This window comes from Tamandua tetradactyla, chromosome X (genome assembly GCF_023851605.1).
Source record: "Tamandua tetradactyla isolate mTamTet1 chromosome X, mTamTet1.pri, whole genome shotgun sequence".
Classification (NCBI taxonomy): domain Eukaryota; kingdom Metazoa; phylum Chordata; class Mammalia; order Pilosa; family Myrmecophagidae; genus Tamandua; species Tamandua tetradactyla.
In genome coordinates this window covers 103,883,962-103,906,980 of record NC_135353.1, presented here as the reverse complement: position 1 = coordinate 103,906,980, position 23,019 = coordinate 103,883,962, and the positions used below count along the sequence as shown (strand labels likewise).

Here is a 23,019-nt window from a genome sequence, read left to right as displayed (position 1 = left end):
CTGTGAGACATTGATTCTATACTTTGTATCAAATATATGGTATATGAATATATCTCAGCAAAAACTGTAGCATCAAAAATAAATAAACAGAAGATACAAGTGCTAGAGAAAATGTGTAGAGAGAGGTATACCTATTCAATGTTGGTAGGGTAGCAGAATTGTGCAGTACCTCCAGAGGTTAATGTAGCAGAACCACAGGGGGCTAAATATAGGGTCACCATAGGATTAGGCAATCCCATTACTAGGAATACACTCAAAAGAACTGAAAGCAGAACACGAATCGACATTTGCACCCTGATGTGTATACAGGCATTATTCGTGATAGCCAATGGATAGAGGTAGCTAAAGAGTCCATCGACTGAGGAGCATACATACGATGGGATATTGTGCAGCTACAGAAAGGAATGAAGTCATGAGCCATGCATTGAGTTAAATGAACTTTGAGGACATTATGTTGAGCAAAATAAAACAGAAACAAAAAGACAAAATATTGTATGACCTCATTTAGGAAATGCTTATGAGAAAACCAGGGCCTAGATAGTAAACTCTTATGATAGTCACATTTATTCCTAAGTTTTAAGTATTATTTCTAAATTCTGTGATGCAGTGTTCTATGTATAACTTTGTAGCTCCCTGGATCTATAGGTACCTGTGTGACACTAAGAGTTAGAGTTCTACATTCTTAAAGTCAGCATTACTCCATACAGCAACTGTTAAAGAAGATGAAAAGAGATCACACTTCAATTAGAGATAAGAATGAAGCTGATCTCTTTGGGCCTAAGGTAAGTAAGAATACAGGGTACAGGATGATACTGCCTGCATTTTACAGCTTCAACTTCTGTGTGAGACGAAAGAAAGAGATGTTTATTCTGTCCAAAATTAAAGTTTTCTATAGCACACTATCTAACTTAACCAATCTGGCCAGTTATTTAAACAACTTAAATTCATGGAGCCTAGAATAGAGAATAGGATCTGATGATTTTGTATAGTTTAATATAATACCATAATAAAGTCCAGAGCATTTGGGGCAGATCATAAAAAAGTATTTGCAAAATAACTTATCCACCTGGGAAATTCCTGATAGTCTCTCAAGCACTGGGGACTCCCAAATTGATAACCAAGCTCTCGATCTTGAAGCTGGCCCTTATGAAAATTATTTCTGTAATGGGAAGCTAAGGCTACTTATAAACATGCCTAAGAGTCACTCTCAGAAAACCTCTTTTGTTGCCCAGATGTGGCCTCTCTCTTAGCCAAAGTCTGGAAATAAATGCATTACCCTCCCCTACTATGCGGGGCATGGTTTTTATGGCTGTAAGTCTCTCTGGAAATGTGGGACATGACTCCCAGGGATGAGCCTGGCCCTGGCACCATGGGATAGAGAATACTTGCTTGACCAAAAGGGGGAAAAGAAATGTAACAAAATAATGTTTCCGTGGCTAGGAGATTTCAAATGGAGTCAAGAGGTCATTCTGGAGGTTACTTTTATGAAAGCTTCAGCTAGGTAGTACAAATTGCCATGGTATGCCAAACTCCAACCAACAGTATTCCTAAACTTAAAGAAAATCCAGGGCTCTAAGACTCCATAAAAGTTTTACTTATTAAGTTTGTTTTTCAGAAACTTAAAACTTCCAGATTGTTCCTATACCAGATAAGCCCTGAAATTTATAGGTACCAATCTCTCCCAGAACATCAATCAGGTGTATTCCTCTACCCCATGAGGTCAAGACCCCTTTTCAACATGAAGATGTCAAAATGGTCATATTCCAAATATTGGTGAAGATTGAGAGAATGATCAAGTGAGAGGGAGGAGTTGTAGCAGAAAAGTTAAGGTTTAACAAAGGATTATAATTACTCAATCCTTACATAGATATTTTTTCTAGTGTATTAGAACAACCAAAAGGAAATATCTGAAATTGTGGAACTTTAACCAATACTATCTTTTGAATTTGCTCCATAACTACTTGTTAAACTGAACTATGAAACATAACTTTTCTATATATATATTTCACAATAAAAATTATTTTTAAAAGGTCTAAAGGAAACCAGGTTTTTGTCCGCAATTTTATAATCACCTCAGATAGCTAATTCTAGTTATTTCATTTAATGTATTCCTAAGGGCCCTGTATTGATTTGCTAAAGCTGCCAGAAGTCAGTATACCAGAAATGGAATGTAGGAAAGACCAAGTGGAAACCACTTGTATTGCCCCTACCTAGCAAAATAGTGAATCAGAAGCAATAGTGGATTCCTGGAGGGATTGCAGAGATTAGTGTCACTTGTAAAAACTTGAAGGATGAAGGGGTGGTGATTCCCACCACATCTCCATTCAACTTTCCTATTTAGCCTGTGCAGAAAACAGATGGGTCTTGGAAAATTATGGTGTATCATTGTAAAGTTAACCAAGTGGTGATTCCAATTGCAGCTGCCATCCTAGATGTGGTATCGTTGCTTAAGCAAATCAACATATTGTCTGGTGCCTGGTACCTGGTATGCAGCTACTGATCAGGCAAATGCTTTTTTCAATAGCTGTTAGTAAGGGCCACCAGAAGGGTATACCAGGCCAGCAGTATACCTTCACTATCTTACCTCAGGCATATAAAAACTCTCCAGCTTGATGCCATAATCTTGTCCTCAGGGTTCTTGATTGTTTCTCTGTCCCACAAAACATCACACTGTTCCACTATATCGATGATATCATGTTTATTGGACCTAGTGAGCAAGAAGTACCAACTACTCTAGACTTATTGGTAAGGAATTTGCAGGAAAAAGGGTGGGAGACAAATCCAACAAAAACACGGGGAGCTTCCACCTCAGTGAAACTTTTAGATGCCCCATGGTGTGGGGTATGGCAAGATACCACATCCTTCTAAGGTGAAGGATAAGCTGTTGCACCTGGCCCCTCCTATGACCAAAAAAGAAGCACAATGCCTAATTGGTCTCTTTGGATTTTGGAGACAATACATTCTCTATTTTGGTTTGCTACTCTAGCACATTTACCAAGTGACCAGTAAAGCTGCTAGTTTTGAGTGGGGACCTGAACAAGAGGAGGCTCTACAACAGGTCCAGGCTGCTGTGCAAGCTGCTCTGCTACTTGGACCATATGATCCAGGAGATCTTCAATGGTGCAGGAAGTGTCAGTGTTAAATAGAGATGCTGTCTGGACCCTTTGGCATGCCCTTGTAGGAGAATCACAACTCAGTCCCTTAGAATTTTGGAGTAAGGCCTCGCCATCCTCTGCAGATAACTACTGTCCTTTTGATAAACAGTTTCTGGCCTGCTACTGGGCCTTAGTTGAGAATGAATGCTTAACTATGGGCCATCAAGTTGCCTATCATGAGTTGGGTGTTGTTTTCTCCACCAAGCCATAAAATTGGGAAAGCATGACAGCACTTCATCATAAAATGGAAATGGTATATATGAGATACAGCCTGAGGAGGTCCCGAAGGCATAATTAAGTTACACGAGGAAGTGGCCCAAATACCCATGGCCCACACTACTGCGACATTGCCTTCTCTTTCCCAGCCCAGAGCTATGGTCTCTTGGGGAGTTCCTTACAGTCAGTTGACTGAGGAGGAGAAAACTAGGACCTGGTTTACATATGGTTCTGCATGATGTGCAGGTACCACCCAAAAGTGGACAGCTGTAACACTGCAGCCCATTTCTGGGATATCCCTGAAGGACAGTGGTGACAGGAAATCCTCCAAGTGGGTATAACTTCAAGCAATGCACATGGTTGTTCATTTTGTTTGGAAGGAGAACTGGCCAGAGATACATCTGTATATTGACTCACAGGCTGTTGCTAATGGTTTGGCTGGATGGTCAGGGACTTGAAAGGAGCGTAATTGGAAAATTGGTGACAAAGAGGTCTGCGGAAGAGGTATGTGGTAGACTTTTCTGAGTGGGTAAGAATGTGAAAATATTTGTGTCCCATGTGAATGCTCACTAGAGGGTGAATTCAGCAGAGGAAGGTTTTAATAATCAAGTGGATAGGATGACCCATTCTTTGGATACCAGTCAGTCTCTTTCTGCAGCCACTCTTGTCATTGCTCAATAGGTTAATGAACAAAGTGGGCATAGTGATAGGGATGAAGGTTATGCATGGGATCAGCAACATACACTTCTAGTCCCCAATGCCTACCTGGCTACAGCCATTGTTCAGTGCCCAAACTGACAGCAGCAGAGACCCTCACTCAGCCGCTGATATGGCACTATTCCCTATGGTGATCAGCCTGTTACATGGTGACAGGTTGATTACATTTGACACTTCCATCATAGAAGGGGCAGCAATTTGTTCTAACAGCAAATAGACACATACTCTGGATATGGGTTTGTCTTCCCTGAATACAATGCTTCTGCCAAAACTACCATCTGTGGACTTACAGAATGCTTTATCCACTGTCATGGCATTCTACACAGCATTGCTTCTCATCAAGGAACCCTCTTCACAGCAAATGAAGTGCAGGAATGGGCACACACTTATGGAATTCTCCTGACTTCCGGACCAACATTTTCTGTGCATACCTGGGAAGCTGGGAAGTGAGCCTTAGCTGACAGCTTACACTTGTGCATTCATGCACACATGTATGTGCATGGGTCCAAGATGCTTCCCCATAAGGATTGGGTCAGGATCGACTTAGAATATTCTGGGTAGAGGCAGTGGAAATTCAGTTGTCATCTTCTCCGTGTTTGGGTCCAAATGCTGACTTCCTCATGGGCATACACTGCTTCTTCACAAGCTGTAGTATGCTGGTGAGTCCAAAAAGCACACTTGTGGCTGGATGGCCAGTACCCAGTGTCAGGCCATGGGCAGCCCAGCCACGCTCTCCTCCCAGGTCTCCAGCCTGTAGTTCACCTACATGATGCTGAAGAGGTGCCTGAGCATTGGCTCCTCATTCAGTCTCTACTGTGTGGGCCACCAGCAGTCCTTGGCATCATCACAAACTGGTGGCCTTCTCGTGCCATGGCCCCTTTGACAATTACTAAGGCACCAATGGCATCAACTTTCTTTTCCAGTTTGATGTGTATGAGAGTTCTGCTGCCCAGGGCTACTCCACTGCCTTACTGGCCTTTGATAAACGGGAAGTTCCCTCCTTAGCACCAGATGGGAAGCTAGTATTCAGACCATGCTACTGATTGGCTCACAAGGCATATGGCTCTCTGCTCAGGGAGCGTGACATTGATTGCTTGCCCCAAGCCACTTTCTGCCTTTTCTCCCACTGCCTGCAACTTCATGTCATATGCATCTCTGAATTCCAACTGCTACCTTGTCCTGCTAAGAATCCTGAATGCTGGCTCCTCCCTATCACTAAGTAAGGGGCACCAGCTCCTGAAGTTTCCTGGATCTCCACAGCTTGAACCTTGTACCCTGTGTACCTCTGTGCCAGGCTGCCTTGGCCTTTCTCCTGCCGCTGTCTCCACCCTGCTGGGCTTTGAGCTAGGAGCTCAGAAGCTCTCAGTGACCTACAAGTGTAAGCCTCTTGGCTATCATCACCATCCTCTTTGCCTACACCAGCATGTTCTACACTAATTGCATAGTGTCCTCTCTTGCGAAGTCTCCATTGCAAAGCATTCTGCTTCATGTCTTCACTGATGCCCTTTGCCAGCTGACCATCTTTCTCCTGATGAAAGAATCCATCATCTCCTCTCCTATTGCAGCTGGAGAGGTGGGGGCCTGGGCCCTCCCCATGGAGCCTGCCTGGAAGGGAAAGGGAGGGCAAAGGAGACTACCACTTATTGATGTTCACTGATGTACTAGGCTCTGTGAAGCCATATTAACAACTGTTGGCTCTTTGTTATAACACCCTGCCATGCATGAAAGATTTCTATCCAGATTTTTTGGGAGGAAAAAGAAATTTGGAAAGGTTAAACACTTCACTTAAGATCACACAGCCAGGAAATGATGTAGCAAGATTTGAACTTGGGTCTGCCTACCATTTTACCCTCTTCCAGGAAAATGGAGACTGAAAAACAGATCCAAGCTTGCAGATACATTGTTTAGTTTCCATGTGGGACTCACCAACAATTTTGTCCCTTGAGGGACTTGGTCAGTGGAAGCAGAAGGGAGAGACTATAGGCAACAGAGTTCTGAATTTGAAGGTGAGAGTTTTCTGGTACCAGGGAAAGAAGAGGTCAACTCAGGCCTGGGTAGAGGGACAAGACTGAGGGCTAGAAATGATCATGGGAGGGCGTTGCAATGTGCTATGGGAATGAGAGGCCTGGTGGGGAGCGTCTCGTCATCATGATAACAACAAGAACAAGGCAGTCCATTCATTGGCTGCAGCATGGGAGCAAGCAGAGAGACAGGATTTGGAGCCTCTACTTTATTCATTGGGACCCCAAGGCCTGGAGAGACTCCTCTGCTTGGAACTACCTCTCCCAGTATCCTGGATCTAGGTGAGCCATGTCAGGCAGCTTTTTCAGAGGCACACAGAATCCAGAGCTGGAAGTTTGGGGAAATTATCTGGCCCTTCCAAGAGCCTCCCTCACAAATCTTTATTGTCTTCTAGGGACTAGCACTTCCTTGGTGGTCATTTACAGACTGTCTATAGCAGCTTGCTGCTTACCACATACTCCATACCATTGCCCCAGCCTCCTTCATTGAGAAATAGAGGCAAGGGGCAGTGCCTGTGGTAGAAGACCCCCTCACTGCCTTCCTCAAAAATTACTGTCTGGCATATATCCCATCAATTAACACTACGAATACAAATATTTCCTTCATGAACTATTTCAAAGGTATGAAACTTGTACAAAGAGTCAATAATAGTAGGGTACAGGGGAAAAACTACTTTTGCATGCTATGGTCTATATTTAACAGGAAGACAGCAACAGTTCCACAGCAATACAAGGAATAAATAATTTGGGAGGGAAGACAAGAGTTAAAGGGAGGTTTGTATTTTTTAATTGGTGAGGGTATGTTTATCTGTTATTCTTCTCTTTGGAGCAATGCCAATTGTTTAAAATTGAGCGTGCTGATGATTGTACAACTAAGTGAGGATAATGTGAGATATGGATTGTTTGCTTTGAACATTACCCATGATGCCCAATGGATGGAGGTGGCTGAAGGATACACTGACTGAGAAGCAGAATGGTGAACTCTGGAGTAAAAATATGATGGAAATTGTACAGCTACAGAAAGGAACAAAGTCACGAGGCATGCAATGAGGTAAATGAACTTTGGGGACATTACATGGTGCAAAATAAGCCAGAAACACAAGAACAAATATTGTATGGTCTCTCTTAGAAAACACCTACAAGAAAATTGGGCCTGATTGTAAGCTCTTATAGCTGTCACTTTTAGTTCAGAGCTGTAAATGTTATTTCTAGATCTTGAGCTGTGCTATATATTCATACCTGGTATTTTCCTGGAATTTTATGTATCTAAGTGACACCTAACACTGAGAGTTGGAGTTTGCAGCTCTGAAAGTCAACATTGCTACAAACAACTGTTATAGAAACTGAAAAAGAGAATGAAACTGATCTGGTCAGGACTAAGGTAAAACAGAGCACAGGGTAAAGGATGATATTGTCTGTATTTTAGAAATTCACCTTCTGTGGGAGACCAAAGGAAGAAAGGCTTATTTTTTCCAAAACCTAAATTTTCTGTAGCACATAATCTAACTCTGGATAGATTATTTAAACAACCCAAACACATGGATCCCAGAATGGGCTGAGGGCATGTAATTCTGTATAGCTTAATATAATATCTGGATACATCCCAGAGTATGTTGGGCAGATAATTAAAAAGTGTTGGCAAAGTCCCTTGAGGGATTAGAGAAAAAATATGGAACTATTAAACTTTACCACTAGGAAACCCACTGATGCTATCTCAAACATTAAGGACTCCCAAGTCAATAAGCCAAGCCCTTGAACTTGAGGCTTGCTCTTATGAAACTTATTTCTGTAATGGAGAAGCTAAACCTACCTATAGTTATAGCTAAGAATTACTTTCAGAAAACCTCTTTTGTGCTCAGATGTGGCCTTTGTCTCTCTAAGCCCAACTCTGCAAGGAAAATCATTATCCTCCCCACTAGGTGGGACATGAAATCTAGGCATGAGCCTGGCTCAGGCACTGTGAAATCAATAATGCCTTCCTTACCAAAAAGGGGGAAAAGAAATGTAACAAAATAAAGTAGTGGTAGCTAAGAGAGATCAAATAGAGTCGCAAGGCTATTCTGGAGGCAATTCTTACACAAGCTTCAGCTAGATATTGCTATTTATCATGGTTTGTCAACTTCCCAACAAAACCATTTCTGCCAACCTTAAAGAACACCTAAGGGTCTATTGAGATTCTACAAAAGTTCCATGTACTAAGGTCACTTTCCAGAAACTACAACCTCCAGATGGCTCCTAGGTGAGATCAGTCTTGAAACCTAGAAGGCCAGCCTCTCCAGAACACCAACCAGTTCCATCCCCCATCCCATATTATCAACTGCCCTTTCCAACATGAAAAAGTTAGAATGGACATAGCCCAAATACCACTAAAAGGTTAGGAGAAAGATCCAATGAGAAGGTGGAGTTATAACAGAGAAGATAGGATTTAAAAAATGAGTATGACTGCTGAATCATTCTATCGATATTTCTTTTAGTCTCCAGTTGTCTCGGAGCAGCTAGAAGGAAAAACCTAAAATTGTGGAACTGTAACCCATACCAGCTTCTGAAATCTGTTCTACAACTAATTGTTGTAGTATACTTTGAAATTTATTGCTTTTTTGTATATATGTCATATTTCACAATAAAAAAATGTTAAACAACAATAGCAAACTACTGGCTGGAGTGTCACACTGGTGTCCCTCACTCCCAGTGCCACTTGAGCAATCTCCCACCCCACCCCCACAACATGGAGAGCCTCCATTGGACTCTTCCAGCCACAAATGGCTGTTTATCTCCTTCCTTTTGAGAGCCAGTGAGGAAAAAGTCGAAGGTGTGGGGGATGACTGAACCCAGAAGGGGAAAGGGAAGAAGGTGATGGAGAAGTGGTACCTGACAGGCATTCCAATCTGTTTAGGCTTGACTGAGGGGCAGACACGGGAGGGGCAGCAGCTCTAAAAGTCTATTGAGCCACGCTTGTGACGAGTTATCCTGGACCTCATTTGACCTACAAGGCAGCTGAGGTTCAGAGAGAGAGGGGAATGCCTTGCTTGCTCTGATATTTAACAACACATAAGGGATTCAAACGCGGATCTGCTTATAAAGCTTGTACTCACCCTCTACTGTCCCTGTGAGCTTGGGAATTTTATGGCCATAGCCAGAGTGGCCATAACAAAGGAAAGCCCCTTCTAGGAGCTGCTTCAGGGCATTCAGACCTCTTTCAGATTGACTTATGGGTGGAACAGGGCACCCAAGCTTCCCAGTCTTAGGTCTCCATGGGATGGTGTGGGCAGCTTCTGCCTAAAGCCCTGGCTTCTCTCTCTACCCTGTTCCCCAGTCCCTAACCCTTTATCTCAGCAAAAAGACTGCCCAGCCATAGTGCAACTCTAGTAGTGCTTTATTGTTCTGCTGAGGGATCATGCTGTATCCTGCTTTCCATTTCTCTCATCTGATCTAAGTGCCCTGCCCCAACCCTGAGGCTTTCCACACCTCTGTCCCACTCAGAGGTTATAATATAATCATGATAGATTTTATATATATATATATACCAACTGTACAGTATTTATAGGTACAAATAGATAGACTTAAAATTACAATTAGAAGGGTGACTGGGACCCCATCCCACTCGTTTATTCAGCCAAAAGAAAATAAAGCACCCATTGGCCTTTGAATTTCCATATAAACCAGTATGGATGGTGGGTGGGAAAGATCAGATTTGGATCAAACCCTGGTTGGTTAAGATGATATTAGGCTCTTCTGTCCAGCTGGCTGATTGCCTGACCTGGAGGCAAGACCTCTCTGTTGGAAGCAGGAACTGTCAGAATGCTACATCAGGCAGGAAGAGGAGGAAAAATGTCATGGATATAGATACTCACTTCCTCACCAGTATCTGATTTTGCAAGGCCTGTGTCATGTGAATGAGCCCACTTCCTCTCCAGGTATGGCTTCTGGGTTGGGAAAGTCGGCCCATGGGCAAAGGAGGGGTCAGTCTTTGGAAGTCTGTCCATTCAGCCTCCGGGGTCCTTGGACAGGCATGACAGCTAACCAGGGAGCAGAATGCAAGGCACATACCTCCTGCTATAGAGAGGAAGCAGCTCTTATGCTCTTGGGCCTACTCAAGCATCTGAGCTTGCACTGCATGGACAAAGGCTAGATGGAACCCCAGGGAGTGGCAGATAAAGCCTCAGGCCCTACCCAGGGGAGACTGGAACATTGGTCTCTTGAGACCTGAGATGGAAAGATCCTCCCTCCCACTCTCACACCCCAAGCTATCCCAAATTATCATATTGCCCAATCTCTCTTTAAATCAGCCTCATAAAAATTAGCATCACATTTACACAGAAAAAACAGCATGTGGAGGTTGGGGCTTTCCCTGTGCTCTGCCCCAGTGCCCATCCACTCCAGGCCAATTTCTCTGGAAAAGCCAGTTCAGGGTCAACGTTGGGTCCAAAGGCAAGACCAGGGATTATGGTCCAATCTCAGAGGGATTCCAGCACCAAAACAGGATGGCTTGGCCTCTCAGTCTGGCAGAGTCTCTTGCTCTATTCCCTTCCAGGTGCGGAAACCATGAAGGCTCTGGATGATTGGTGGCTTCATGGGTGGGCAGAGGGCAGCAGTCTTCTTTCCATTAAAATGATGCCCCTCTCTTGGAAGGATAGAACCCAGAGAGTTGGTGGTGATGGTGGAGTGGAGATGGGATACTCAAGTTCTCTTCCTCTCACCTTGGGTGTACAGAGGAACTTTGGGAAGAAAGAAGTGAGAGACAACTGGAGCTACAAGCTTGGCCTGCTTCGTCCCTGGCAACAGCATTCCAGGGGCTTGCCCTGCTCTTAGATCTCCCCTCGGTCCCTTGGTACCACAGGGCCTAGGTGGGACCACCCTGGGACTAGCACAGCTCACAACTTTGTCTCAGGACCAGCAGCCTGCAGGGTGGGGAAGGAATCCCGGATCTTTGCCACTTCCATGGCACACAGATGCCCAAAGACTTTGTTGTACCAGTCAGGAGAACGGCCCCTGGGGAGGTAGAAGAGCCAGGCATAAGCAGTGAGCCTGTCCTTGGAGCCCTTAGCAGGAGGAAGGACAAACTTTCCCCCCAACTCCCAGGGATCACAGGGTAGGGATGGGGTGGGGTAGACTGAAAAGCAGGGCCAAGGCAGAGGTGGGAACTAAGTGGGTGGGGTTGGCAGTCTCAGGCATGGTACCTGAGGTCGGCACGGCAGATATGAGTAAGCCGAGAGCGGCCCAGGCCGCAAGGCTCCATGAGGTACTGGGATGTGAGCATCAGGGCCCGCACCCCCGACTCTGGCACAGGTTGCTGAGGATCCAGAGACTGGGAGACCAGCAGGCAACCCCCGCGAGGCAGGTCCGAGCGCCACATCCTGCAGGGGCAGGGGCACACATAGTCAGATCCCCAGTGCTGGTTCCTACCCCATCTCCCCAGGACCCCCAGTGATCAATGAGAGCCCCATAGGTTGTCTCCTCAGCCCCTTACCGCAGCACCACAAAGTCGCGGCAAGGATGTGGTGCCATGCTGTCAGTGACGTAGTGATACAGCTCCACACCCGGCATCAAGGCTTCCAGCACCTGCGCCCGCAGCAGGTCCTCGTCCCAAAGGGCCCGCTCTCGCAGAACACGATGTAGCACCACAGCTGGAGGGGCTGCCACCTCCGTGGACGCTTTCCACATCCGCAGGGGGTGTCCGTCCATTGCCTAGGGGCCATGGAGGGGGGCAGGGAAGCAGCTGTGCGGACTAGAAATTTTAACCCCACCCCATCCGTTCAGGGCCTCAGCGTACAGGACCTGGGGCTGCCCTCACTCCAGCCCATGACAAAGGGAAGTTGCAAGACTATTCTGCTAACCCTATCCAGACCCAGAAAGGGTCACTCTGCAGTTGGATGTCTGCTTCTCAGCCTGCTTAATAGAACAAATTGACGATGGGACACGTGCTCTCAGAAACCTATGCAGCTCTGCCATGAAATGAGCACAGTGCTTGGCATTTCTGGAAGCAGGCAGGAAGATATAAGATGGCAATCATCCTCAGGGCACTCACCATCTAGTATGGGAAGTAAAACACTCGCACAACGAAATTCATCATTTATTGAGCTGTTTTGCCTGTTTCAGGAACTGTGAAAGTTCTTATCCCACTCCCATAAACGGGGTTTTATGAAGACCACTTAAACCATGGAAAAGTTCAGGCTCACAATTTCACAAATAATCAGAACTGGAGGAAGAATATGACCAGTACCTAAGGAGAGATAGAGAAAACCACCTCCAGCTTAGGGCATAACCGAAGGTTCAGAATGGAGAAGAGAGATTGAAGTTTGGGCTTACAGACCATGTAAGTATGTTATAGACCTTGTAAGTATTACACAGGGGACAGGTCATTCCAGGCAGAGGGAATTCCATGAATAGAAGCACAAAAGTGAAAATGCAAGTTCAGCTAGACTAGTGTAAGGAGAGGTGGGAGTTGAGGTCAGAAAAGTAGTGGCATATCTAGAGTGGTTCTAGCAGGTGGTCCCTGAGAGAGTCCCTTTTGGTCTCTTTGTTCTTGACTCCTTAAGACTAACATTCCCCAGATATCAGGCCCAGGAGCAAGACTGGAAAGATGGCTCTTGCCTGATTCCTTCCTTTGAGTCCCTTGCTACCCTTTTTCCTATATCATGCCCTCTCCTAGTCCCATGCCAACTGTGAGTGACATGGTACTCACCTTTCTGCAAGCTAGCTCTGTGTGCTGGGGCCCTGGCACACTCATCCAGCCTTTGAAGCTTTCGGCAGCATCATGGAGCAGCTCCTGGATGCTTTCCTCCATGTAGAGACCTAGGCTTATTCCAGCAACTCGGGCCTGCCGCAACTCAGCCAGGGCTGGGCCAGGGGGGCTGAGTTCAGCTGCATTGTAGGAGCCACACAGTTGCAGCACCATGTCCTGGGGCACCTGGGAGGGGACAGACATGTCGGACTGGAAGACTTGGGGAGCTTGACAGGGTCAGGCCCCCCCATCCCCCAACTCTAGAAATCACAGGGTTTGTTCCATTCAGGTGAAGGGCAGCGAAGAAGCCTGGCTACTGCAATGAAGTAGAAAAGAAAGTTTATGGGGAAGTTGGAAATAGGGGATTAAGGGGGATGTGTCAAGCTGCGTTTTATCCCTGACTTAAGGTGCAAAGGTCAGGCCTGATGGTTCCCTCAGATCTGGTAAGTGGACACTACAGCCCAGAATTACTCACTTGGAAAAGTTTCTTGCAGTCACTGATCATGTGTGACAGGCCCTGGGTGGCAGCCATGTTCTCACTCAGGTCCCTAGGGCCTGGCCGGCCAACTAGGCTGCGTTTGCTCTTGATCCTGGGTGGGGGGAGGGGATGGGAGGGAGAGGGAGGCACAAAGGCACAAGACAAGAGGGCTGACAGGCTAGCTTCCAGCTCTTGGGGAGCTGGCTTGCTCCAAGGTATCCAACCAGTCCCTGGGGCCCCTGGGGAGTTAGGCTGTCCCCCTGTGGGGAGGCCTGGAACCTGCATGAACAGTCATCAAGGGCCAAAATCCTCAGGGGCCCAGCTCCTCTCAGTTGGCCCTAACATGCCCTGCCTTGTTTCACCTGGGGGAGGCGTTGTCCTTCTTGGAAACATTGAGGTGGAAGATGGAGGGTGCCAGGCACACTGCCAGGTTGCTGGCCGTCATCTGGTTTTCTTCAGCTAAGGCAATGTCACTCAGGAAGTAGAGCAGAGTCTGCAGTACCTCTCGGTTCTCATCAGGGAGCAACAAGGTGGCAGCTTGTGCTGCTGCCAGCCATTGATCCTTGGGGAGGACTGCAAGGAAGGATTGGCAGAAGGATCGTCTTTATTATCCCAGAAGCTTCCACAGAGGCAAAAGGCACATTGGCCCCTATGGACAGATGGTGAGTGGGAAGGGAGAAGATCTGCTCTGGGAGGTCAGAGCCCTGGATAGCAGATATCACCCCCATGTTAACTTCCAGTATAGTCCTAGATAAGTCCCTTCCCTCTCGCAGGGCCTCAATCTATCCTTCCCTACAATGAGTTTGGGGGAGTATAATGTGGTATTTCTCCAAGGGTCTTTCCAACTGCAGATAGTAAGTGTTCCTATGAGGTCATGGGCCCAGCTACACTTGTCTGCATCTGCCCTGCACCAGCATTAGGATTCAGGGAGGTTGAGAATGGGCAGGTTATTGGCATTAGATGCAGGCAACTCACGTTGGTAGATCTGCAGGAAAGTGGTAGTGAGCTTGCTGGTGAAGATTGGCTCTGGCAGGTCCCGGAAATACTGCTTCAGCAGGTCTGCCACATCGTAGGCCGACTGGCCCTCATAGCAGACATTATCAGGGGAGGTCTCATTCATTTGGCGCAGGTTCTGGATCCTGGACTTCACTCCAGACTTGCGGAAGATGCCCACCTGGTAAATGCAAGGGAAGGGAGGGAGAGACTGGTGGTGGGGAGGAAACTGCAAGTCAGCCCTTGACTAGATATCAGTAGTGTGGGCCAGCCTAGAGACTTCTAGGCCTGGTAGACTTCTCAGCAGGCAGGATGGGAGAGAAATGGCAATAGGCAAACAGAAGGTATGTTATAGCCTCAGGGTCAAAGAAAAAGAGAAAAAAGGCATTGGTGGAAACAGTGCAGGAAAACATGGACTGAAGGAAAGCCAAGCTCCTAGAACATAGGAACTAAAGAGCCCATCCAGAAAGAAGCTGACACAGACCTAGGCAGAAGTTTCCAACCTTAAGGAGTGGAAGGCAGTTTGGGCTCCAGCTTTTCTGGGGCTTCCCTGGATAAGAAAGTTCTCTGATGCATCCGCCCTAGCCAAGGAGAAGGCCAAAACACTTCCCCTCTTCAACTCCTAAGCCTTGCTGCCCCCCCGTTAGTTTTATCTTTGCACAGGCTCCCATGGGAAGGCTCACCTGGTCCAGGCACTGGCTACGCAGGTAGCGCATGGCTTGCTGAATGCTTTGTGGCAATGGTTGGCCCGTGCGCTGTACGTGGATAAGAGGTGGCACCCCAAACACATGCTGGCCCCGGTAATCTGGCGTCTTGTTCCTTTTCATGAACTTGGGCACTGACCTGTTTGGAGGAGACAAGAGGTCACATGGGGGAGGGGGAGTTGGTACAGGCACAGTTTGGAGACTCTGGCTGCAGCCTTGAGGGGGGATTGGGTGGGGGTAGACAGGGTAAGAGAGACAACATATCCCCAAATCAACACTCACAAAGCACCTACTTCAGAGAGGGGTTAAAAAGGATTCTGGTTAAGGAGACAATTGTGTCAAGAGATGATGATGATACCTGTGGCCAATAGTAGGTTGAGTACTTGGACAAATAAACATGAGGGAGGAGAACTGTACCTAGAGGATCAGGGAAAGCTTCAGAGAAGGCAATTCAGCAGGCTCTTGAGGAACAGGTAGGCATTGTCTCAAAGGAGAAATGGGAAAAGGCATTCCAGGAAAAGAGAACAGTATGAATATAGGCCAAGGGGCAGGTAAAAGAGCAGGGCACATTCAGAGAAGGGCGACTAGTTCCATGGGCCCATAAAGCAGCATTGTTTGAGAACAGGCTGAGAAGCCAAAAAGGTAGACTAGGGCCAGAGCATGAAAGGGTGATGATGGAAGGAATCCGGACTTTATTTTTTCGCAATGGTGATCCAGAGAAGGGTGGAATTTTAGAAACATTTTGCTGGCAGCAGCATGGAGGCCAGAAAGGTAAAAGTACTTCTGGAGGACATAAGGGCCCCCCACCCCACACCTATCCTCACATGTGGCACACATGCACATACGCATTCCATGTGCACCCCCCACAGACATACACAAGCCTCCCAGGGCCATGGTAACTTCTCAGGCCATCACACCTCCAGCCTCTTGGCATATCACACCACTCTGCCAGCCTGTGGGCTTGACCTGCTTCCCCCACCTTCTGGGGCTGATCCTCCCAGGGCCCTGGGGTGAGAGCAGGCAAAGACCTAGAGCCTGGGTCAACAGATCCCTGCTCACTGTAGCTTGGCAGCCACTCACCAGACCCAGCCCTGCTTGTGGGGCACAGTGTATTTCTCCATGAAGGCAGTGAGCCGCAGCAATGAGCCCTTGTGCAGGAGGTTGATCTGGCCTGCAAACTGGCGGTTGATCTCCAGTGACTCTGAGTTGAGGCTGGGTCGGTGAGAGTTCTGGAAGCTGTGCCAACGGAGCTTCCTGGGGAGGGGGAGGGAGGCCAGAGGGGTAGGTTTGGGCCCAAGATTGTGTTCTTCTGGTCCCTTTTTTTTTGAAAGCAAAAGAAAAAAAATGCAAGAAGGCAGGAACCACTCTCAATTTTTTTCAGTAGCCAAAAAACTGGCAGGGAGGGTGGTACAGAGTTCAGGCCCATCTAGTTCCCATAAGCAGTACTAGCCCCTACCCATTCCAGGACAACTGTGGGTGAGCTAGTCTAAGAAATCCAGAATGGCAAATCTGGGGGTCAGACTGGCAAATCTGGGGATATAACACCCTCGATTTACAGATGGGGAAACCGAGACCCGGAGAAAGGACATAGTTTACTCAAGGTCACAGCAGAGATAGGTCCCAAACCTAACACTAGGGATTCCCAAGTCCTGTGATCTTTCTACTTCTCTCCTGGAGGCCATAATCCCAGGATACCCCTGGATCCCACCCCTGGCCTCACTATCAAGAAATACACCTCCCTGGAGCAGAGCGAGAGGAAGGGTGGGGGTGGGGGCTGTAGAGGGGAGAAAGACACACACACACACACACACACACACACACACACACACACACGAGGCCCCTAACCCACCCCTACCCTGGACTCCCACCTGCAGGGTCTGGTAAGTGATGCCCCAACGCCCGAGTCACGCCGTTCACGGGGTGCTGATGCCTGGAGCCCAGATGGGAACCCTGTTGCCTCAGCCTCATTCGTGGAGTTTCCACTACTGTCAAGTTCGCTGGAGCTGGCCACAGTGTCAGATATTGAGTGTCCTTCTTCCACCGATAGGCTGGAGGCTGAAGTGGGTTCCCTGCCTGAATTTGCCTCCTGCTCATCATACTGGGCTGGGGTCTGGGCCCCACCTTCTGCCTGTGCCAGAGCCTGACCCTGAGCTGGGACTACTGTCTGGACTTTGGCCTGGACCTGAGCTAGAACCTCAGCCTGGCCTATGACTTTGACTGCAGTAGCCTCCTCCTCTTCTTCTTCATCTTCTTCCTCTTCCTTATCTCCAGGCTCCAGGTCTGGGTACATGGCCTGAGACCAGAGCTGGACTCGCTGTTGCAGCCCCCACACCTGCTGGAGGATGTCATCCAGGTGGGTGTAGCTGCCTTCACCTTCCTCCTCATCTTCCGCCTCAGCCCTGGCAAGCACAGACTCAGCTGGGTACAGCTCAGACATGTTGTCATAGGTGCTTATGTGGCTGCCCGTTGAGCCACAGGAGCCCCGGCGCCTTCTATAGCACCAGCGCCCACCTGCCTGCCAATCTGCCAGACAGTGCCCATCTTCAGGACACAGACTCTCAATGGACAGGGAGCGAGGGAATGTGCCTGGTTTGTGGTCCCTGGGCACATGTACCAGGCAGTCACTCGGGTGTACCTGCTGAGGATGCTGGAATGTGGCCAAAGGCCAGGCTTCCCAGGCCCTTAGCGTTTGGGCACCACTACCATTGGCTGAGGCGGCTGCCCGGTTCTTGGCTCTGTAGAATCCAGCAGATAGGAAGCCTCGGAAAGATGAGGTTTTGGCCTTCTCTGAGGCCGTTGTGCTAGGTTTGGGCTCTGTGTGCTGACTGCCACTCTTTTCTTTCCACCTCAGAGATTCGAGGTGCCTGAGGAAACTGTGGGAACGGTGCTTTTTGGCTTTGCCCGAGGGTCCTTCCTGGCCCTGGGTTGGGCTGAGGAGCGACCGGTCACTTGAGCTAGAAGAATGGCCCAGCAAGGGCAAGTCCACTGGCTTGGACTCCAAGCTCACAGTTACGGCTGGCAGTGAGGTGGTGCTAAGCTCAGTGAGGACGCTCTCACAGCTGGAGGTCACTGGCAGGCCAGGCTTCGGTGGGGCCAGCAGGTCAGAGGAGCCCATGCGAGACCAGTGCTTGCTCTCCCGCTGGAAGGCCCACTGGCTGCTGATAGTACACTGCTGCTCTTCTTCTGAGTCTTCATTCTGAGGAGAGTGCCACATGGTCGGGTCAGAGAAGTCCAGCCCACAAGACCTTCCTTGTGCTCCACTCTCTGTCTCCAAACTCTGAGGGACTTCAAGGTGATAAGCCCCAATTTCTAGTTAAAAAAAAAATAGCCTGGAAAGGAATGTCTGGCTCTGGGAGCACCAGAGGAAGTCAGGAGTCATAGATGGAGTCCAGAGGATACCAATGATCATCAATTTAATCTACCCTCCATATTTTACACACAGGGAAACAGAGACCCACAATGAGAAGCAATTTGCCTAAAGTCATAGAACGATATGCAGAACCAGACCTAGAACTCAGGTCTCTTGACCTCTTGTCCTTGGCAACCTCACAGATCTCTAGGATGCAGCCTTAGATTGGAATTACAGAATGCCTGGGTTGCAAGGAGATTTTAGATTTTGTGATTTATCTCCTTCTTTGCAAGGTGGGGAAAATGAGGTCTAGAGAGGGTGAAGAGGCTTGTCCAGGGTTCCTCAGCAGTCAATGGCAGACTTGGGACCAAGCCCCAGGGGTCTCATGCTTCCCAGTTCAGGGCTTTGGCAACTTGGCTACTACACCTGGCTGTAGGCCTCTGGTAGAGGAAGCCCCAGAAGAAACCAACAAATCCTGTCCCCGGGAAAGGATAGGGCTCTCATTCCAGAACTATATACAGACCAAAAATCCTTTTAATTTTTGCAGTCCCAAACTGGCAGAGTCAAAAAGGCCACTGGAGGAAATTAATTCCTCCTCCCCCAAATTCATACAGAGATGAAGATGAGGCTCAGAGGGTTAAGAGCTTCTGGGGTTAAGGGTGGGGGTCTTGATTTCTAAGACAACATAGGCCACGATCTTTCTGCTGCATTATTCTCTGCCCCCATTCAAGGAATCCCAGCCTTCACTGAGCAAGTAGTGGAGGCAGATGGATTTCTCTGAGGAACAGCCATCACTAGGTCATGTTCTTGGTAAAAACAGGTGATGGGGGTGGGAGAGTTCCTTGGCCAGGATACTTGCACTCACACATCAACCTCTAGACCAGACTCTTCAAAGCCCAGCAGCCATATGGAGCCCCTACACCTCTACCCCCAGGTTAGAGAAAGGCACTGACCCAGACACTCCAGGCTTCCTGGGTACCAGAAGTCATCTTGCAAGTGGCTCATGTATCTCCTGGGTTCCCTATGGTGCCACAAGACCAAAGACCTCACACTACCTTGACTCACCTGCTTGCACTGAAAATGTACCTCCAGTTTCATCGAGGCACAATTGTTCAAGGTCATCAGCCTCCTGAAATGAAATGAAGCAGTATTCACTTTGTAGGGCATAGCCTGCACAGATACCCTGAAGAAGCAAAACTCTACCCAGCACTTTACATGCCCAAACCATCAAAACTTATCCTGAGCCTTGGTGTTCATGAAGGTTTAAAAGCCAGGCAAGATGCTGGGAAGATTATGGGCACTGTCCTCCAGGAACTGATAGATGTGGAAACAAACTGCTACAGAAACAGGACAGGTCCGAGGAAAGCAGAGAGAAGGCACAACAGACACCCAGAGGGTGTGACAAGGAGCCCCTATGAAGGGAGTGGGATGCCATCAGAGAAGGCTTCCTGTAGGACAGAAAGGGGATTGTGAGGGCTAGAGAAACTGGGACCACTCTTCCAGGCTTGGCCATAGGCTTGTGACAAGGTATGGAGGGAGGTGGCCAGTAGACAGACCTGTGGATGTTTGAGGTGGTGGGTTTGAGGTTGACAGGGTAGGTCAAAGCCAGATTGCAAAGGGCCTTGGGTATCATGGTAAAAGTTTTGAACATTTCCTCGTAGGGAGTGGGGAGTCAGTGACAAATTTCAAGCTGAAGAACTTAAAAAAGCTGACAAGTGGCTGTGTAAAGAGAAAGGATGGTAGACAAGATGCTGACTGAGGGAAGTAAGGCCAGATAGGAGGCTACTGTAATAGATCCAAGGAGAAGTCATTTAGCCTCAAACAGGGGCCTAAGGTGTTGTGAGAAGAGAGAGGCTAAATCAGAGGAATGTTTGGGGAATATAACTTAAGGGAGAAAAGGATCAAGGACAGTTCATGGATTTCTAATTAGAGTGACTGCGTGGGTAAGGGTATCACGAACACAAAAAAACAGAATGAGCAAACTGAATGGAGAAGATGAGAGCATGGTTCTGTCTGTGTTGGGCTTCTCCTCTGTTAGAAGGCACAGGGATTTGCTTTTGTTCATGAGGAAGCCCTAAGCTGGGCCCCCGGCTTCCTGATCCTGGCCCTCAATCTCCCTACCTGCTCAGGGCCCCCAGCGAGTCCTCGTCCAGAAAACCGTGGTCCTTCTTCACAGAGCCAATATCCAGAGGGAATGAACCTTCTGCACAGCAGAGAGAAGCAAGGATGAGTCCGTGGTGGTCGGTCAGAAATTCAGCCCCAAGAGCTCTGTGAGAATTCTTGGGAAGGGAGAGGTCAGGGAAGGAGGGATGTGGGAAGGCAAGAGCCAAAGCAGCAGGAAAACACCTCAGAGCAAAACAGGGGGATCCGGAAAGCTCACAGTTAGAAGTCTGAGGAAAGGTCGGGGAGAGGCCAGGAGGGTTGAGCTGGACGAGAGGACCCCATGAGTTAAAAAGACAAGTTCCTGGGAGACAACATGCACGAGGCCCTGGATGGCTGCCAAAAATCAATCTGGGCTTCCCCAGCCCTTTTCAAATCCTGGACTGCTCAGATAGGGAACCTCCTACCTGGTTCAAGGTAGAGGTGGGTAAGAGGGAGGGAGGACAGAAGGGATGGTGTGCAGCCAAACCGTACCTCACTTTCCCCTATTGTCCAGAGCAGTGGGAGCCTGCTCCCTGGGATTTAGTGAGGGGAGAGAAGTGAGGAAGAAACAGTGAGGAGGGAGAAAGAAAATCCAAGAAGTCCCACACCTCTCTGCCTTACTGGTAAAACAGGCCCATTTATTCATTGATATGTTCAACTAATATTTAATGAGCACTGTGCAAGACATTGTGCAAGGGGATACAGCCCTGAAGACACAAAACTGACAAAGTGATCCCTGCCTTCATGGAATTCAGACTGTTATGGGGAGATGGAAAATAAACAGTACCCTAAATACAAGACAACACAGTTACAGAAATGTTATAAAGGAAATGAGCCAGGGTGAAGGGATAAAGAGGTGCTGATGGGGGGTATGGGCTCCCGGTAGAGATGGGAGCCAGGGAAGGCATTTCTAAGGAAGTGACTTTTGAGCTAAGTCCTGAAGGATGAGAAGGAGCCTGGAAAGAGAGTTACAGGCAGAGGCAACATCAAGGCTCCAAGGAGAGAGAGAGCTTGGTGTGGACAAGTAGAAAAGAGTCTGGAATGTCATGAGCAAAGGAGAGAGTGGTAAATAGAAGTTGAAAAATGCAGTCTCGTACAAGAGCACAGCATTGAGATTTATTCCATTCTGAGAGTACTGAGAAGCCATTGCAGTGTTTGGAGCAGAGAAGTGGCATAGTCGGACCTGTGGTTAACAGGATCCTCTAGCTGCCGTGCAGAAAACAGATAACGGGAGAGGAGAACTGGAAGCAGGGAGGCCAGGAAGGAGGCTAGTGCACCAATCCTGGAGAGCGGCAAGGGCAGCTCAGATGAGGGTGCAGCAGTGGAGATGGGGAGAAATGGAGCGATTCCAGGTACAATTTTGGAGGGAGAGAGGCCAGGGGAATGATTAGATATATGGGGACAAGGGGGAAAAAAAGGGGAGTATTAAGAATGATTCCTGGATGTGGGGTTTGAACAAGCAGGTGAGTGATGGTGCCATCTACTGGAATAGGGAATGCAAAGTGGGATGAGTTTGCAGGGCAGACATCAATGGCTGTTTGGTTTTAGACATGTTAACTCCAAGATGCCTATCAGACACTCAAGTAGAGAGATCACATTGACAGCTGAATATATAAATTCAGAGCTTGGGAATAAGGTCTGGATGGAGAGACATTTGGAAACCAGCAGACTACATATGGTACGTGTATGAGGTTCATGTGGGAAAGAAATGTTGGCAGAGAAGAGGGGCCAGGATGGAGTTCTGAGACTTTCCCATTCCCCTAACATTTAGAAAGCAGTTAGAGGAAGCAGAGTCAGCTAAGGAGACCGAGAAGCAGCAGCCAGAGGGGCAGCTAGTGGCCAGGAGAGGCATGTGTTCTGAAAGCCAAAGGAATGAGTGGCCAATTGCACCGAAGCCTGCTGAGATTGAGCTAGATGAGGACTGGGAAGCACTAAATTTGACTACACGGGAGATTAGAGTTGGAGGGTGAAGCCAGGGTACAGTGGAATTTTGGAAGAAGAGGGGAAACAGTAAGTAGGACCAACTCGAAAGGAAAACAGAAAAGAGATCATCGCCACAGGGAAAGCAGGGCCAAGACTGAGGCAAGGTTGCCAGGTGTACAACTCAGGGGCACCCTTCACACTGTATCCGCGCAAATGGCGTCCTCAGAAGTTGTCCAAAGCAGTGGCCCTGGTCAGGAGATGATACTTTAGAATATGGGAGACATTGGAGCTTGCAGAAGCTGATGAGAGCCATCCAGTAGAGAGCTGATGACATGGGAGAGAGAGATTGCAACTGCAGGCACAAAATCCCAGAGAATTTTTGAGCAGGATCAGGATACACAGCTTCTTGCACAGAGAAAGAAATGATCTGATGTACCCCATTCTAAAAGTGAGAAACAGGGATAAAGTTTTGGGTTGGAGGTGAGGAAAGCAACTCAGTGGCTTACCTTCAAAAAGCTGAGCATACTGAGGGAATCCTGCAGCTCGGAGCCACTCACAAGCTTTTTTGGCCTCCACTTCTGAAACAGAACAGGGGGAGAA

The 23,019-nt window shown here is 48.0% G+C and overlaps 1 protein-coding gene across 5 annotated transcripts in view; it reads right to left on the bottom strand.

The window, feature by feature from the left end:
- Positions 1–5,540: 5,540 nt before the first annotated feature.
- STARD8 (StAR related lipid transfer domain containing 8) overlaps positions 5,541–23,019 on the bottom strand; it is an 82,360-nt gene continuing 64,881 nt past the window's right edge. For 3 of the 5 annotated variants that reach the window (XM_077145689.1, XM_077145691.1, XM_077145693.1), the window contains 13 exons: positions 22,926–22,997; positions 20,476–20,557; positions 19,420–19,483; positions 16,874–18,201; positions 16,086–16,259; positions 14,985–15,144; positions 14,284–14,482; positions 13,671–13,881; positions 13,306–13,420; positions 12,792–13,016; positions 11,577–11,794; positions 11,287–11,463; positions 5,541–11,098 (listed from right to left, as the gene is read on the bottom strand). In XM_077145689.1, the coding sequence (XP_077001804.1) occupies positions 10,981–11,098; positions 11,287–11,463; positions 11,577–11,794; positions 12,792–13,016; positions 13,306–13,420; positions 13,671–13,881; positions 14,284–14,482; positions 14,985–15,144; positions 16,086–16,259; positions 16,874–18,201; positions 19,420–19,483; positions 20,476–20,557; positions 22,926–22,997 (3,143 nt within the window). In that variant the 3' untranslated portion in view covers positions 5,541–10,980. Of the gene's footprint in view, positions 11,099–11,286; positions 11,464–11,576; positions 11,795–12,791; positions 13,017–13,305; positions 13,421–13,670; positions 13,882–14,283; positions 14,483–14,984; positions 15,145–16,085; positions 16,260–16,873; positions 18,202–19,419; positions 19,484–20,475; positions 20,558–22,925; positions 22,998–23,019 lie in introns of those variants that run through there. The other 2 variants (XM_077145692.1, XM_077145690.1) reach the window with 2 other exon arrangements.